General features: G+C 43.8%; 1 protein-coding gene across 6 annotated transcripts in view; it reads left to right on the top strand.

Moving 5' to 3' along the window:
* The window catches only part of TUBD1 (tubulin delta 1), a 31,103-nt gene extending 16,548 nt beyond the window's left edge, over window positions 1-14,555 (top strand). For all 6 annotated transcript variants that reach the window (XM_083173765.1, XM_083173764.1, XM_083173761.1 and 3 more), the window contains exons 6-9: window positions 4,294-4,458; window positions 6,356-6,490; window positions 9,582-9,765; window positions 14,417-14,555. In XM_083173765.1, the coding sequence (XP_083029891.1) occupies window positions 4,294-4,458; window positions 6,356-6,490; window positions 9,582-9,765; window positions 14,417-14,519 (587 nt within the window). In that variant the 3' untranslated portion in view covers window positions 14,520-14,555. The remainder of the gene's footprint in view (window positions 1-4,293; window positions 4,459-6,355; window positions 6,491-9,581; window positions 9,766-14,416) is intronic.
* The last annotated feature ends 4,585 nt before the right edge of the window (window positions 14,556-19,140 follow it).

Here is a 19,140-nt window from a genome sequence, read left to right on the forward strand (position 1 = left end):
GTACTATGTGCCTAGGCACCCTGGGGTGCTGCAATGCTCTTGCAGGGATGCCTCGGGTTGGTGGTCCAGGACCAAATTTAAATTAATTATGGTCAAAGTGATAGGCAAAACCAGTGCTGATGGCTGCCAATCATAAAGAATGCAGTCAATCAGAAACACAACTATACAGTACAACATAACTGACCCTGAAGATGACAGGTATGCTTAATTTACTTCAATTAACCCCTTCCTGACAGAGCCAGTTTTTGCGTTCCTGACAGAGCCATTTTTTTCAAATCTGACATGTTTCACTTAAGTGGGGATAACTTTTTTTTGCTTTTACTTATCCCAGTGATTTTGAGATTGTTTTCTCGTGACACATTGTACTTCAAATTAGTGGTAAATTTGGGTCGATACAGTCTGTGTTTTTTTGTGAAAAATACCAAAATGTCGTGAAAAAATGGAAAATTTTGCAATTTGCAAAATGTCACATTTTCTGCTTGTGAGACAAATAAACATACCACTCAAAATAGTTAATAACTAACATAGACCATATGTCTACTTTATGTTTCCATCTTTATTTCAACTTCCTTTTCATTTTTTTGGACACTAGGAGGCTTCAAATATGAATAGCAAATTCTCAAATTTTCAAGAAAATTTCAAACACTGATTTTTTTAGGGACCAGTTCAGTTCTGATGTGACTTTGAGGGACTTGTATGTGAGACACCCCCATAAATGATGCCATTTCAAAAACTGCACCCCTCACAGTATTCAAAACAGCATTTTGGAAGTTTGTTAACCCTTTATGTGTTTCACAGGAATTAAAACAAAGTGTCGGTGAAATTTCAAAATTTCTTTTTTTTTGCAGAGTTTCAATTTTAATACATTTTTCTAACGAATACAGTAGATTTTACTAGAGAAATGTGACTAAAAATTGATTCCCCCAATTCTTTTGTTTTCATAAATATCCTATATGTGGCCCTAGTGTGCACGGTGACCAAACCACAGGCTTCATAATAGAAGGAGCACCTACTTGATTTTGGAGCCTCCTTTTTATGAGATTTTTTTTTAGGCACCATGTAGGTTTCTAGGCACCATAAGTGCTAAAAGTTAGGAACCTCCCCCACAAGTCACCCCATTTTGCAAACTACACCCTTCAGGGAATTCATTTAGGGGTATAGTGTACATTTCAAACCCCCAGGGGTTTCACCAATTTTGATACAACTGGACTGTGAAAATGAAAAAATTAAATTTTTCATTTTCACAGCTCAGTTGTATCAAAATTGGTGAAACCCCTGGGGGTTTGAAATGTACACTATACCCCCTGATGAATTCCCTGAAGGGTGTAGTTTTCAAAATGGGGTCACTTGTGGGGGGGTTCCACTGTATGGGTGCTTCAGGGGTCATTCAACCAGAATCTGTGCTGCAAAATCCAAAAATCACTCCTTCCCTTCTGAGTCCTGCCATGCACCCAACTGGTATTTTTTGGTCACATGTGAGGCATTGCCGTACTCGGGAGAAATTGGGGCACAGATTTTGGGGTGCTTTGTCTCCTTCATTCCTTGTGAAAATGAAAAATTTTGAGCCAGATCTGCATTTTTGTGTAAAAAAATGTAATTTTTTACACAAAAATGAAGATCTGGCTCAAAATTTTTCATTTTCACAAGGAATGAAGGAGACAAAGCACCCCAAAATCTGTGCCCCAATTTCTCCCGAGTACGGCAATGCCTCACATGTGACCAAAAAATACCAGTTGGGTGCATGGCAGGACTCAGAAGGGAAGGAGTGATATTTGGTGGTGGAATGAATGGTGGGTGCTATGTCGCATTAGCAAGACCCCCGAAGCACCAATACAGTGGAACCCCCCCACATGTGACCCCATTTTGGTCACCAGCTTTGGGAGGGGGGCTGGCGCTGCGGCTGGTGGGGGGTTGGGAGGGGTGCTGGCGCTGCGGCAGCCGGGTGGGTGGGAGGGAGGGGGGGCTGCCGGGTGGGATGGGGGGGCTGGCGATCGGTGGTGATCTGTGCTGTACTTAACAGCACCGATCACCACCGATCACTGTGTTACCGAGCGGCTTAGCCGCCGGTAACACAGAAAACGCTGCAATTGGCTGTTCACATTTGAACAGCCAATCGCAGCGATCGCCGCGAGGGGGGATGTCTGCTGTCAGGGACAGCAGACATCTCCAAACTGTCACCGCGTCTATAGACGCGGTGACAGTTTAAAACCATGACGTATATATACGTCTTCGGTCGGGAAGTACCTCCCGACCATGACGTATATATACATCATATGTCGCGGGAATATCTATATATATATATCTATATATATATATATATATATATATATATATATATATATATATATATATATATATATATATATATATATATATATATATATATATGTGTGTATGTATATACACATATATATATATATATACATATACACACACACACATATATATATATATATATATATGTATGTGTGTGTATATATATATATATATATATATATATATATATATATATATACACACACATATATATATATATATATATATATATATGTGTGTGTATATATATATATATATATATATATATATATATTTATTCATTCATTCATGCCACATTTTATTTTTGTGCAGCTTGATGCTGCTGCTGCTGCGGGGGGAGGGGGGAGGAGGGAGGAGGGCAGCGCTGCTGCGCTGAGCTGCCGGGGGAGCCGGGGGAGCTGCTGCTGCTGCCGGGTGAGTGCCCGGCGGGTGGGAGGGGGGGCTGCACATCGGTGGTGATCGGTGCTGTACTTGACAGCACCGATCACCACCGATCCCTGTGTTACCGAGCGGCTTAGCCGCCGGTAACACAGGAAACGCTGTGAATGGCTGTTCACTGAACAGCCAATCACAGCGATCGCCGACCGGGCGGCGAGGGGGGATGTCTGCTGTCAGGGACAGCAGACATCACCTAACTGTCACTGCGTCTATAGACGCAGTGACAGTTAGAAACCATGACGTACATTTATGCCATGTGTCGGGAAGTACTTCCCGACCATGACGTAAATGTACGTCAAATGTCGGGAAGGGGTTAATATTTATTTAGGAATTTATCTATAAAACTTTTTATCCTAACGGAGCCATGAGAATAATAATACTCTATGCTGTTGTGATTGAAGAATATTTCAGAACCACTGGTATGTGTTTAAAATTATTTAAAGTACCCTCAATCTCAGAAAATATTCTGCCAAGCTATTCTTTATGTTGTATTCTTAAATATACATCAAATATTATTTAATTTAACGGAGTACTGCATACATCTGTGGTATCTTTTGGGGTACGCATGCTACAACCTAAAGCCTTGCACACATGGGGCGGGATGTTCTAACATCCGCCGCCCCACATTGCCACATTTTTACTAATCGCATATGTTCTAACATATGCAATTAGTAACGCAAAGGACAGCTCTTGCAATAAGACTTCCGGGTCTGAGACTTGGGAGTCCCTCTGCACATGCAGAGAGTGATGGTCTGGCCATGGGGCATGCTGGGAGAGATCCATGATGGATCCCTCACTCAGCATTGCGGAGAGAAACGCATAGGTTTCTACAAGGTATTGCCAGCAAAACAGGGCTGCCCAGACAGTGGGGCATTAGAGCATACGAAAATGTGGTAAAAACCCTGATAACGGGGTTTTAACCACATTTTTCCTTTTAGAGCATCCCGCCCATGTTGAGATATTGGCTTAGTGCCAATTGAGATTTTGGTTACGTGATTTTGCCATAGGCCTAATACAGACAGCATGCGGCTTAGTCAAAATTGCCGTGTCTGCCCTGTCTATTTCACCAGGCGTGTACACACGGTGCAAATCTGGTTAACTTGCTAGGACAGTTTGACTATCTAGTCAAAATCGCCTGGCGAAATCTCAGTGTGTACACTCCTTAAGGCTTGGAGTGAATTTAAACCACGTAATGCACTTCTTTATCCCTTCATTTACAGTGAACCACAAAGCACTTGCCGTGTCAGAGAATGCTTGACCTACTATCTGACTTTTCCATTGTGTACATAAAGTGTAATAGTTTGGATTTTATATACTGGATTGCTAAAACTGTAGTAGGGCATGCTGGGACGTGTAGTTCCACAACAGCTGAAGGGCCATGAGTTTGACACCACTGCACTACACCATTCTCTCTGTGCAAAAATAAAAATTGTCACATTGTAAAAAAAAAAAAGATATAATTTTCTTTTACTTTCTTGAATATAAATATGCTTGTTTCAGTAATTCTGCTAATACAACGTTTTTCCTGTTTCTTCCCAGGGGAATTAATGGAGTGCTTGGTTCCACACCCTGAATTCAAGATGCTAGGTCTTCGTAACATTCCTCAGATGTCTGAACACTCCCTGGCATACAGTACATTCACTTGGCATGGTCTCATCAAACATTTGAGACAAATGCTCATTGCTAATGCAAAAATGGAAGAAGGTGCGGGCAGTCATGTAGTAGTGCTCAAAATAAATACAAATAACGATGCAGTTTGAATATAAATGTTGTTATAAGCCACATTGGTTTATTTGTCTTGGATCTTCCTCTGGTGACTTTGGCCAATCCAGTGGAAAAAAAAACCTCAGTCCACATTCAGTAAAGAAGCATCTTTACTGGCATAGAGTGTGGTTGCAGCACCCACGGTCTTAACTCCACCAAAAATGTACAGCAGCAACCCCCATACCAGTACAGACACTTCTCAGTATTTGTATCTTGAACCAGACATGCACTTGGCATTTTCAAATAGCCTTATGTGTGTTTTGGATCATCCTTAATATTCTAGTAATTTATATTTCCACCAAAAATAACTGAAGAAATGTTAAGATTAATCAGTTTTGGCTTCGCAGTCAGTGGATCTTTACAATTATCGTTTATTTACATATTATGACTAGATTACACATTGCTGTATAGTGAATATTTAATCATTTATAATCCGTCACTGCCACATTGGAGCTTACAGTTTTAAATTTCCTATTTCCTAACACACTCATACATACTAGGGTCCATTGTAGTCAACTCTCATTTAACCGACCAGTATGGTTTAGGCTTGTGTGGGGAAACAGGAGCACCTGAAGAACACTCACACAGGGAGGATGCACAGACATTACACAGATTTATTAACAGTTTCTTATATAGCGCATACATATTCCGCAGCGCTCTACACAGTATAGTTGAACATTAACATCAGTCCCTGCTCCAGTGAAGCTTACAATCTATATTCCCTACCACATATACACGCACACACAGACATTCTAGGGTTAATTTTGTTGGAAGCCAAATTACCTGCCAGTATATTTTTGGATTGCGGGGGGAATCCGGAGTACCTGGAGCAAACCCAAACTCCGTTTGGGCCATGGTGGGTACTAGGGATTCCCGGGATTGGCTTCCTATACAAAATCCCGCCCCGGCCGCCCGCATATTTACTTACAATTGCGGTGCGGCCGGGCCGGTGGGCGATTGAGCCGGGCATGGAGGAGGATGCAGCCTGGGTGGGTGACTGGCTGGTTCGTCGGGCGATGCTTCGGGGTCCAGTAAGAGGCCAGTGCAGGCAGCCTGGGTGGGTGGGTGGGCGGTATCATCAAGGCGGCTGGAGGTCAGCGTGGTGCGCACGGATGAGGCGGCTGTTTGTGTGGCCTGCGCAGCGTGACCCCTGACGCCGTCACGCTACGCAGAGCCGCGCTGCCCGGGACGGGAGAAGCCGGGCAGCGTCTGAGCACTAGCTCAGACGCTGCCCGGCATTAGACTGCGCATGCGCAGTCTAATCCCGAAATCCCGGGATTGGAAACTCCAATCCCGGGATTGAAATCCCGGCGTTTTAGGGGCCAAATCCTGGGATCCCGCCGATCCCGGGATTGGCCACCCTAGTGGGTACTGAACCCATGACCTCAGCACTGTGAGGTAGAAATGCTAACCAATATACAATCTGGAATTATGACTCTTGCACAGCAACTGTGGCACCATCTTTATATTGTAGAACAGTGATTTTCAAACTCAGTTCATGTTTTCCAGGTTACCCAACAGGTGTGTGAACTGTCACATTCTAAAAATCCACAGGTGACACAGAAAACATAAACTATGTGGTGTGTGCGTGTGCATTTCTGTTATGGTGAAAAAAACATTGTATTTCAAGAGTTTAACTGATTAAAATTTTGTTGTCAGATTTGTTATCTGGATTAAGAAATCGTGTAGATGCCTTTTTTTGAAAAGTTGTTATACTTTGGTGAATGCCTTTCTTTGGGTCACACAGTTAAAATATAGAAATGTAAAAGATCTGCGACTTATCAGTTTAGTGTTTCTGTGTACTCATGTACAGTGTTTGTGTTTAATCCTTTGTTAGGTATTAACTGGCAAGTGCAGCCCCGCTCCCAGCCAGCAACAGAAAGAGTTTCCCTGCAAACTGAGCTGCAGTCCAATACGTCTCTGGCAAACCTTGCTATATTCCGTGGGAAAGAGATTGGAACGGTTTCTGCTGGTGAGCAACACTTAAGACACAATAGAATTCATGTTTGTACATATTCCGATAGGTCCCCATACATCTTTGCTGCAGCCCCTTTTGGCATGCCAGTTCAAGTGAGAATCTTCTCCCGTCTGGTGTCTTTTTTTGCCCTCATGAATCTTAGTTGCAATGTAATGCAACAAGCTAACACATGGAGACTGTGCTGATTAATTTGATATGACATTTGTATATTGAGTGCGAGTTTTTTCATTACACCAGACAACCTGCCAATCCTTTACAGCACACATCCAACTTCTCTGATGTCAAAGAAGTTGGTGGACAGCGTCTATCACTTTTGTAAAGTAAAGACCGCTGTGTGACAGTGTGAGGAGACCTGAAGGACGATGTGTGGCAATGGTGTATAGTGAATGTATAGTGACTATGTAAGGAACACCTACATGACAATTTGTGGTGACAGTGTGAGGGAGACTTGCAAGAAAGTACAGGGCGATGGTGTGAGGGAGACCTACAGAAAAGTGTGCTGTGACTGTGTGAGGGAGACTGACAGGAAAGTATGTGCCAATGGTTTGAGGGGGACCTACAGAAAAGTGTATGGCACCGGTTTGAGGTAGAACTACAGGGAAATGTGTAGTGACTGTGTGAGGGAGACCTACAGGACAATTTGTGGTGATGGTTTGAGGGAGACCTACAGGAAAGTGATTGATGATGGTGTACGGGAGACCTGCAGAATTTTAGGGGTAACTGTGTGAGGGAGACTTACAGAAATGTATGTTGTGACGGTATGAGGGAGACCTACAGGAAACTTGTGGCGATAGTGTTAGGGAGACCTACAGGACCATGTTTGGGAATGGTGTGTGGGAGACTTACAGGATGATGTGTGGGAACAGGGTGAGGGAAAACTACAGGACGGTAAAGATGCCACTTTTTAGAGGTGGGGTGTGATCATGGCAGACTAGAGAACACTGGAATTATACACAGTAGGTTCTGTGTCAGCTGTAAATGGACTTTGTGTCCAAGTTTCTATAATGATTTCCTTTTCTCCAGGATTTTTCTCACAGCACTGAGGTCATGGGTTCGATTCCCACCATGGCTCTAACTGTGCGGAGTTTGTATATTCTCCCCATACTTGCGTGGGTTTCCTCCGGGTACTCCGGTTTCCTCCCACAATCCAAAAATATACTGGTAGGCTAATTGGCTCCCAACAAATTAACCCTAGAATGTCTGTGTGCGCATGTACATGTGGTAGGGAATTTAGATTGTAAGCTCCACTGGGGCAGGGACTGATGTGAATGTTCAAACATTCTCTGTAAAGCGCTGCAGAATATGTGTGCGCTATATAAGAAACTGCTAATAAATAAATAATAATAAATCCTTTTCTAGTGGGATTGTTTAACATTTTAAGTCAAAGAAGTAATAAAGTGACATTTTATTCTGCCTGTGGCTATCAGTTACCAGGCTCCCCCTGCAACATGCTTCTGCCACTGCCACCCTGTTTCTGTCACTTTGTCACTGCACTGTCAGTGCCACCTGTGTCTGCCACCCTAAGAGTCGGCGATCAAAGAGATAAATTAATGACTGCAGACAGGGCATGAGAAATGAGCCCTGGCAGTATGATGCCATCCATTATATGGGAAGGGTACAAGTGGGCCGCTTGCTGGAAGTGCCGTCACACCACCTCTCGCCTACAGGTAAAAGTGAAAATGATTGCAATGAGAGGGCATGTAGCTGCTGCCGCCACAGGCTGATCATGCACAGAGAACTGCTGCTTCAACAGGAGCAGCTCCCAGAATCTGACCACAGAGTGACCTTGTCATTCCTCCTGACTCACTGAGCGCACCCAGCGGCAACGCCTACTGGGACTTAAGGTGCCCATACACGTACTGATTACCCAGTACTTTTTGTGCTAAAATAGCATCGTTGTGCATGCGTTGCGATGCTATTTTAGCACAAAAAGTACAGAGTCATTGGTATGTGTATGGGCACCTTTACAGCTTTTTCTCAACTCTAATGCACCAGGGACTGTGCGGGGCTAATAGGCTGTTAAGGTGCCGCTTCTTGGATGGGGGATGTGCACAAAGGAGACTGAATGTCCAGTTGTGCTGATGACAGTAGGGGCCGTTGTTGCCAGCAATGATGACCGCACACGGTCTTACAGTGGGAAAAGTAGGCGGACACTAGTAATTAGTGTACCTACCTGTCATTCAGTTGGGGGAAACTTTTCTCCTACACCAGAATAATCGGTACTTATGTATTATCTGGGCTCCCATGTTAAATGCACCCCATTTTTTCATACCCCTACTATCCAACTACGCATGGAGTTGATTTTATATAGTGTGGCGAGCGCAGCGAGCCACCATGCCCGAAGCGTGGCGAGCGCAGCGAGCCCCGCAAGGGGACGCGGTCTCATAATAAAACCGGGAGCCCAGATATTACATAAGTACCGAATAATCATTTGTGGAAAATCAAATATGTTTGTTTCCCCACAGACTGTTTTCTGGCATTTTTCACCATGTGGGAGCACACGGTTGATTCGGTGCATTTTTCTACATAAAAAACGTGCAACATTAGCAGAGTTGCACAAGACCTGGTGGGTCACTCACAGGGGGTGTTTTGTGCCACATGGCGTATTGAGGCTAGATGTAGGTGGATACATCTATGCACTGGAAAAATGTGCATCTTGCATACACACCATGTCCTGATTCAGGTAGATGATGCTATCAAAAGGAATTTTTAGCAGAAGTACTAGTCACGGGATATTGATATTCTATTGTGATGTGATTTCCCAATTGGATGTGGCGTGGCTGTGTCCAAAATTAGACTACCTTCATATGTTGGGGGGTTTGGAGTGGGGTTTTAGGATTTTCTTTCATCCTACCCATTATGCTGCATAGGAAGCCATGGGAACTAGATAATGGCAGAGCCAAGTGTTCTCCAGCACATTATGATTTGTGTAGACAATATCTTATTCAGTTATCACAATTCATGTATTAGTTATCAGCAAGGTGCAAGATGATTTAGGCATTTATTAATTTTTTTTTTTTTTTTTACATGTGTTCATACTTACTGTAAAATGATCTATTTTTATTACAATGTTCTGTCATTTCAGAGGGTTTCAGAGATCCAGCATTATACTCATCCTGGTTATCTCCAGCGGATTCCTTTAGTGTTTGGAAAACCCCAAGAGCTTTCAGCAAATATGAGAAGTCTGCTACGTTAGTTAGTAATAGCCAGTGCCTGCTGAAACCATTGGACAGCATTGTTGGAAAAGCATGGAACATGTTTGCTTCCAAGTAAGTTTCTCATTAACATTCATTTATTGTAAAACCAAGTCACACTAAACATACATACATTTCAACAATGGTACACATTATCAATAATGTATAATACATCTACATAATGTAGTCATGTGCTCACCAGAAGAGGTGTATATGTATAGATTTTTTAAGATTCGGGTACAGGCAAACCAGCAGATCTCTAATTATATATCAATTTAACATGGTTTATTGCATTAAGTTTGCACATCTCACTGACGTGTCTAGCTTAAGGGGCGCACACACAGACATTGGCAAAGCAATTTTGACTATGCCGATTTTGATTAAGACCATGCGCGATTTGGCCAAATACATGACACTGTGTGGCATAGGCTGTGCAGGCAAAGCAATTTTGGCTATTTTGCCAGGCAATAGTAATGCCACGCATTGCTATCGCCCATATTGTACCACACAGTCAAAATTGCCTAGCAAGTTATCCAGAAAGCACCGGCTAGTGAAAATTGCCTAGCAGATGGCACTTGTGGGGCTGATTCTGGTTGGCTCAGTAAGCTGTGAGGATTGCAGCTTACAGAGTTTCAGAGAGCCTGCCCGACGAAACCCGCATTCCCTTTGCATGTGCCCACTGCTGGAGAAATAATTTCATGGTCGCCGACCATTGAATGCTTTCTCCTGGGCTTGCATATAAAAGTCAGTGGAAACTGACTTTTATTTGTGTGTGTGCCGGGATGGAGACAGGGCGGGCAGCTGACGGCAGGCTCGGCGACAATGCAAGTCAGTGAAGCCACTCGCACAGGGACCCTGCACATGCGCTTCAGCTATTATTCGCATGCGCAGAATAAAACCATCGGTCCCCGTTGCGATTCGCCAGGGACCAAATTAATTGGAATGAACCCCAGTGTGTACATGGCTTTAGAATAGCGTAGGCTCACAAGTTCACCTGCTTTTCCACAGAAGTGGAAAACACGTTTCTGGACAAAATTATGTACTGTATACTGTACTTTAGCTGCTGGGAAAAGCCACCTCCTTTCACTTTGATCAGTATGATAATAATAAGCTTCAGAGAAAAAGAGAAACCAGAAGGTCTCTCACCATCATGGTTTATTTTTAAATTCAATAATTTTTATTGAAGTTTTGCACATAAACACCAACCAACAAGTACCCCGTATACATATGGGGGTAGTTAGGGCAATAATGTGAAACTGCAGAACAGTCAGGAATAAATACAGCGGAATTGTATAGTCTTACATACAGTAAGCGGACAGGAATACACATCACCACAACATGAATATCACCAAAGAAAAACAATCATGGTACCACATTCCCCGAAGGCGCCATTCGGGGATGACCAAACAGGAGCAATGTAGCATATGCAGTATAGTGAAACAATAATTGTAAACTGAAGTGAGCAATATACTTCCGTATAGTAGGAGTCTCCTATATTGTATTCTGCAGGGTCCAAATTGACCGGAAGTAAATATAAAAAAAATATATAAAAATATGTCTAACTACCCAAAATAAATCAAATGAATCCCAAAACAAACCTACCTAAAAAAAAAACCCACCCTGTACAACCTACCCCCAACTTAGGCATACCTGGAGCCCCTAAACCAATGAACCCCTACCCCACTAACTTCACTATACTAACCCGTTTAACCCTTCCCTCCCCGCGAAGAAGGTAGCAACTAGTGGTCCTTAGCTAGATTAATGAAACTTGCAGAGCAATCAGGATAGATACAACATAATAGCTAATCTATACCAAGCTAATTAACCCCTTCCATCCCACCCACCCATTTGAGGATAATAGCAGTATGGATTGATTGGGGCAGCAAAAAAAAAAAAGGATATGTAGCAAACGAGTACACAATACTAATGGCTCAAAACTGGGCTAGAACCAATTCTCCCACAAGCGATGACTATAGCAGCTATTGCAAATATATTGCTATAATAACTGACAGGATATAAAGCATAATTATACCTCCTAACATAGAAAGGACCCAATACAAATGAGGAGAAATGTATCCAGCTGAGGATATTTGTGGGCCAGAGACCCATGTCTTGAAGCGCAGAAGGTCCAGGTTCATCTCTCCCACCCAGATATAAGAATATGATACACATGAAAACCAAGGGTATGTGATGACATACAGTGTAGGGCTGTAGAGGAAAAGCTAATCTAGCAATTGTAGAATTGTAAGCTGAAAAGTATAAGGAATACTGACATTTAAGAGAAAATAGCAAACTAGCAAAAATACAAGTTAAATATTAGAAGAAGAGATATCTCAAATTCAAATGCACTACAGAGTGTTAGTCAGGCCAGTCTTCAGAGCCAGTAAAGACAGGTGGTATAGTAGTCTCTTCTTCATCAACGGGTGGAGCAGGAAAATTTCGATAAGAGCACCGGCTATCCCAAGCTGGCGCAGAGTTTATTAAATGGAAATGACTGTCCCGTACAGTCGACAGTAGTTACAGAATTATCGACTGTTAACACAAGTCCCAGAGAGCACACATCCCCGACCTGTAGAGATACAGGAGTTATATGGGTCTTGGTAGCATGACATTGACGCAGAATGTCCCCAGACTCATCAGCGGGCGTAACATGGGTATCTGTGAAACAGAGTCGTGGAAAGTCCTCAATGACAAGAGGTGAAACAGTGGCATAATTAGCAGGAGAAACCTCCACATGTCCGGTTGAATCCAGGAGGGATATCAAAATAGGCGGTGCCTGGATCATGGATGGAGAAGTCGAGGATATTGTTTTCAGATCATCCAATTTAGCGAAGATCCTCTGGGTGGAAGCACAAATGGCTTGAAGAATTTGCTGCAGTGGGTCAGACATAGTTGGCATATTGCTTGTGTGTCAGGATGAGTTCAGTATTCCTCCCACTGCAACACTGGATATGTAGGTGCTCACTCACTTCAAGATTGTGCAGGCTGATAAGAGGAGAGGCTAACAAGTGCAGAGTATAGGTAGATCAGGGTCTCTGTCCCCAGGAATGTTGCCCATTCAGCAATATGCAGCCGTCAGTGTGTCTGGGCTAAGGAGCTGTGCGGGCGCGCGAGACCCAAAATGGCCGCCGGAGCCCCTGAACACAGCCAGTCTAGGTGCCGGAGTCCAAGAATCCACCCGCAAGGAGACCAGAGGCGGAGCGCCAGGAGATAGTTAGGCAGTGCAGTCCTGTCCACTCCACTCACCGGGTCACTTACCACCCCCACGGAAGCGAGAGGTAAGCCTGGCCGGATGTTTGGCGGGTGTGGCAATAGGGGATAAAGAATTTGGCCGCATAATAGGCCGCAGTCTTCCACCGGGTCTCGCCGGTCCCGGGATCGGCTGTCTGTATAGATAAAGAGCTCACCGAGTGCAGTGTCAGTCGGAGCAGCTTTGCAGAGCAGAGGTTAGTATTGCCCAGGCGTAGGATGGGGTTAACGGGATATTTAGCCGGGGAGCTCAAACACCTCGCGTCCTACCCGTCTGCCGCCGTGGCCACGCCCCATCATGGTTTATTTTAAAAGGCTAAAACAACAATGTAAAAGCTTAAGGGGCATAGTTAGTTACCACAGACTTAAGACTGCAGCTCTCTAGACCCCCAATGCAGACAATTGCAGCTATTTCTACTGAAATATTAAGTGATTTTCATCAACTACTGCGCTTATTGATGTGTGGTTTTATAGCATAGCAGAGATACTGAAAATGAGATACCATATCATGCACTACGCCAGAGGTTCCAAAACGCGGTCCTCAAGGCACCCCAACGGTCCAGATTTTTAGGAATATCCATGGCTCAGCACAGATGGTTAAATCAGACTAACTGAGTTACTAATTAAGTCACCTGTGGCCAAGCATGGATATACTTAATACCTGGACCGTTGGGGTGCCTCGAGGACCGCGTTTGGGAACCTTTGCACTACGCCATTTGCACATTATAACTGAAACTTTGCCTAGCATTGGAACAAACAAGGATAAACGGGGGGGGGGGGGGGTACTTGTGTACTATCACGGCACCCATCGGATCGCAGACCATATCGCATGATGTTCCACAATGTCATACAATTTTAAAATTGTATATGGCATACAATGCCATACAATGCGATGGGATGCGATTATAACTTGTATAAGCACCCTAATGGGTGCTTACAATGTTAAATGCACCCCCACGCCACCCCCCAAGTATAAATGTGAACCCAAAGCGTGGCGAGCGCAGCGGTGCGCGTCCTCCAACCTTTTCATCCCCCCACTATCCACGTCGGCATTGAGTTGATTTTATAAAGTGTGGCGAGCGCAGCGAGCCACCGAGCCCGAAGCGTGGCGAGCACCACACTTTATAGAATCAACTCCACGCCGACATGGATAGTGGGGGTATGAAAAGGTTGTATGACGCGTACCGCGGCCACTTGCCACGCTTCGGGTTCACGTTTATACTTGGGGGTGGCGTGGGGGTGCATTTAACATTGTAAGCACCCATTAGGGTGCTTAAAAGCAACCATTAGGGTGCTTATACAATTTAACATTGTATATATGGGGCAAAATTGCATCGCATCGCATGCCATTGGGTGTATGGCATGCGATGCGATCAAAAATCGGGCGACTAATTATCGTGGGCGCCATGCTAGTACACAAGTACCCAGGGGGGTTACATTTCCCGACTATTAATCCTTTTTTTTTTTTTTTTTACAGAGCATATGTTCATCAATACACAAAGTATGGCATTGATGAAGAACAATTCCTGCAGAGCTTTACAGTTCTTGAGCAAATCATTTCTAGTTATGCCAGTTTATAAATTTGTAATACCTATATGATTAAAGCAAAAGCTGCATTTCCAAAGTTTTATTTATATATCATGAAATGTTTAAAATGAACAATATATTTTTTTAATAAATCTATTAATGTTTTACTACAATAATTGTTGAAAAAAAAAGTACTGTATGCGTGAAGGACAGTAATTTGCTGCTCATAATTTATCCCTAACCATAACATTTATGTCACAATGCAATTTAATGCTGTCTTTCCCAACAGCATTGAAGAGGCATCTCGGTAGAACGGACCCAACTTAGAAAACAGTCGTGCCCGTTTTGCCGAGTATGGCTGTGGATTTTCGAGCTCATGGCCCAAAACGCCCCCCTGTACGACACAAGAATGTTTTACTTTCATTTTTAAAAATTTGATTAGTTACAGCATTTTCTTAAATTATACTCTCACACAGAAAAGCACATTACTTGGTCAAACATTTCTACCCGCTAATTTGCCATTCAACGCGGGTTCCTTTCTTATGTGCAAGGCAAGGATCAACCTGGGTCGAAATTCCCAGATCTTTGACCATTTTCCAGGTACAAAAGCCTGGGAATTTTGTCCCGAGTTGACCCATGCACACAGAATAAATGCCTGTGTTGATCAGCACATAACATACAGATAGTGGTAGATGCTCAATTAGTTCAGTAATACTACTCTGGAGCATGAAGGAGTGGTTAATACTGAGTAAGTAAAACAAGACATAGTTCCCCGAGCTCACTGAATGGCATTAGTAACCAATCTTGAACACTACATATTAGAATTCAGAGATATTGGTTACATATACCTGCGCAGGTGTATGATAGGGATGCAGTTAATTTGCCGGCGGTCGGGATCCCGAAACTTTCTCCCTCTGTGGGTGTCCACGACACCCATAGAGGGAGAATAAAATAGCGTGCCGAGCGTAGCGAGGCACCGGGCCCGCTGCGTGGCGAGCGCAGCGAGCCCGCAAGGGGGGGCGATCCATGTCCCCCCCTTGTCGGGATTTTGGCGGTCGGGATTCCAGTGTCGGGATTCCGACCGCCGGGAACCCGACCGCCGGCAAATCGTATCGGATCCGTATGATATGCCCCCAAGCCACGTCAAGGCTTCTCTGTATATTGGGGGTCCCTAGCGCTATATCTAGATGCAGGGTGCGGCACCCCAAAAACTATCATAAGCTAGAAAGCCCAGTGCAGCACGCCGGTGAGATACTATAATGTTAATAAATATTAGTGATCGGAAGCCGGTGCAATATATAAAGAGAGATAAAACACAAAATTGAAATGTAATTAAGGAGAACAATAGAGAAATGTGCCAGCGCTGGCTGAATAATTATGAAGACCAGACGGTATCTCAAAAATTAATATAAATTTAATTATACATATAAAAACATAATATAACAAAAATTATAATAAAAACAATGAATAATTGTTAAAAGAGAGAGCACAAGATGCTGGGCTGGTATATGCGGAGCTCCACAAGTGTGGAATATGAGATGAAAGTTAATAATATTACCATCTGTGGTTGGCTGGTGTGGATGACAAACAGCAATGAAAGTGATGTTGTAGTCCCTGTAGATATAGTTCCCTTTGAAGGGATGAGGGTATTCCTCCCTATTTGGCGTCTTCTCCTTTTATGGATGGATCTTTTTAGGAACTAGGCTGAAGTCCCAAGCAGGCTTTTTGTAATCCAATGATTTATGTGGAGATAATGGACGTCTTGGTGTCGGCCATCAGACGGGGGATGGAGACAGATTGTGCGGCTGTGCAGCTGGGGGTGAAATGTAATTAAAATAGAGAAATTGGGGGAAATTTACTAAGATGATTTAGTAGAAAAAAATCGTATTTTCCTACGAAAATACGATTTTTTTTCGGTGTATTGGTATTTTTGGCATTTACTAAATATTCGTATTCATATTGATGGGACATTCGTATTTGTATTTACAAATACGAATGTCTACACCATCGATAGAATACGACAGGAATCACCATTCAAAAGAATGGTGGTTCCTGATTTACTAAGCAGCCGTATTGAAAATACGGCTGCTAATTAGTGTAAAACTGCCATGAATATATACGGCAGGAAAATACGTTTTATTTTCCTGTCGTATTTGGCAGAAGCCTGCACGGATCAGTCAGATCCGTGCAGGCTTTAGTGTTAAAAAAATTGTAAAATAAATCAATTAAAAAATAAAATAAAAATCAGCGTGGGGTCCCCCCCACAGCTGTAACCAGCACCAGGCTGAAAGAGCCGGGGCCGGTAATTCAAAATCAGGGAACCCGACAAATAGGGGTTCCCCGATTTTTAACAACCAGCCCCAGGCTCCAGGTCTGGTTCCCAAAATACGGGGGACAAAATGACTAGGGGTCCCCCGTATTTTAAGAACCAGCCCCAGGCCAAACCAGCCAGCAGGGTAATGCCACAGCCGGGGGGAGACTTTTTATACAAATCCCCCCGGCCAAAGCATTAACCCTCTGACCAGTCAGCCTGGCCAGGGGTCCTGGGGGAGTGGGGACCCCCCCAATAAAGGGGTCCCCCCCTCTCCAGAACTTACCTGACCAGGCTGAAGCCTGGTGCTGTCCTCAATGCCCCTGGGCTGTGGGCATCGAGCTGATCTTTGTGTAAAAAAAGATATTAAAAACTATTGTCTTATACCGTGGAACTAGGAGTCCCAGCAAGCCTCCCCTGCATGCTGGGACTTGGAGAACCAGAAGTCCCAGCATGCGGGGCATTAAAGGGCCCGCTGGGTCTTGTAGTTCCAGAGTACAAGAAATAGTTAAATAAACACACTGACAAGCCAGAAAAATAAAAGTTTAATACATACATTACACAAACACACTGATACTTACCTATCTTGAGCCCGTTGGTAGGTCCCTGGGTCCGTTCCGGTGGCTTGGTTCCGGGGCTGGGGCTCCAGCGCTGAAGAGTCCGGGGTCCAGGATCCGTAGTAGTCCAAAGGGGTACCTGTGGAAGGAAATCCTACTCACCTGGTCCTCTGGCGACCATCCCAGCATCTTCTCTTCAAGTCGCGCTTCTCCCGGCTGCTGGTACCTGCTCTGCTTGGACACTGGAGACAAGGAGATATTCATCTTTCCCCGCCGAGCGGCCAATCAGGAACCGAGAAAGTCGGCTATGGAGTACATGGAGTAGTCTAGGGTTGCTCCAAGGTAGGTAGCTCTTAGTTCAGGTATATCAAGTAAGGAGCCATTATCATGTGGCTCCTTGCTGGTTAATTGTAGACCCAATTTAGGGTAACGGTGGTGTGGGGTGCGGCGCCCCTGGACTGGATGAGCAGGGTGGCTTTAGTGCGGCATGCCCCTACATTCTATTAACACTTAGCACATTTTTTTCTTTCACTCACTAACACTATTTTAATTACATTTCATTTTTGTATTTTATCTCTCTTTATATATAGCTTCGGCTGCCTATCACTAATATTTATTAACACTATAGTATCTCACTGGCGTGCCACACTGAGCTTTCTAGCTTATGATAGTTTTTGGGGTGCCGCATCCTGCACCTAGATACAGCGATAGGGACCCGTAATATACAGAGAAGCCTTGACGTGGCTTGGGGGCATATCATACACCTGCGCTAGTATATGTAACCAATATGTCTGAATTCTATTATCATGTATTGATCAGCAAATTACCAGGTAGAAATGCATGACCTGGTAATTAGCTTTTCTCTGTGAAACTGAGAGACTGCGACTGGTAAAGCACCCGACACTCAGCTATGCACTTATATACAGTAAACATATAATCTACCACAAGGTGGCACTCTTTCAGTTTTACACAAAAATAAAATGTGTGATGAAACACAAAGCAAATTGTGCAATACTCATAAACCTATTACATGAAGCATACACAGAAACTGACATGATATAAAAGTGATACTATGACATCTCGTGAGTAATGTATTATAATACAGTACGCTATTGAACTAAGATAAACAGATTAATGAAAAGAACTGTGCAGAATATAACAGAATGTGGAATTTCAAGTCTGAATGCATACTTTCATGCCACTAAACAGTACACAATGAGCCCACAATCATGAGTCAGGCCCCCACGATCATGAGTCAGGCCCCAATGCTTTTCAAGGGACTGGAGAGTGTGCATTTTGATGGCTGCTTCGATTCCACTTTCATCCTATCTTAGGGACACTGGAAACAACGGGTTTAAGTGGAAAAGATGAGTAGGTACTAAACAGTTAACTGTATTGATGCTCCCTTTCAAATAAACCCATTTTCCCTTGCAATACAGTTTTTAATTTATTGCCTACAAGAGAGTCACAACAATTGTAGGAAGCTTTTTTTGTGTACTCTTTATAGCACTTTCCCCTGTATTTTATGATAGGCAGTCGCAAGCACTGTTTTGCCTAACACTTTGGCCCTGTTGTGAAGGTAGGGGTGGACTGGCCTTCTGGCAGTGGCTAGACTGACTGCCAAGAGGGCCCAGGTGGCAGTAGTGTGGATTTGGTGCCTGTCTGCCAGCTGATTATAGCTGGGAAACAGGCAGCCATGTGAGAGACAGCATTGCCATAATTTCATTTGGAGCCTCATTGTCAGCCAATTGGAGCTGGCAGACTGGCAGCCAATCATTAGCGGCTGCAGCAGCAATCAGCTGGGAC

This window comes from Crinia signifera, chromosome 2, assembly GCF_055691185.1.
Source record: "Crinia signifera chromosome 2, ASM5569118v1, whole genome shotgun sequence".
Lineage (NCBI taxonomy): Eukaryota > Metazoa > Chordata > Amphibia > Anura > Myobatrachidae > Crinia > Crinia signifera.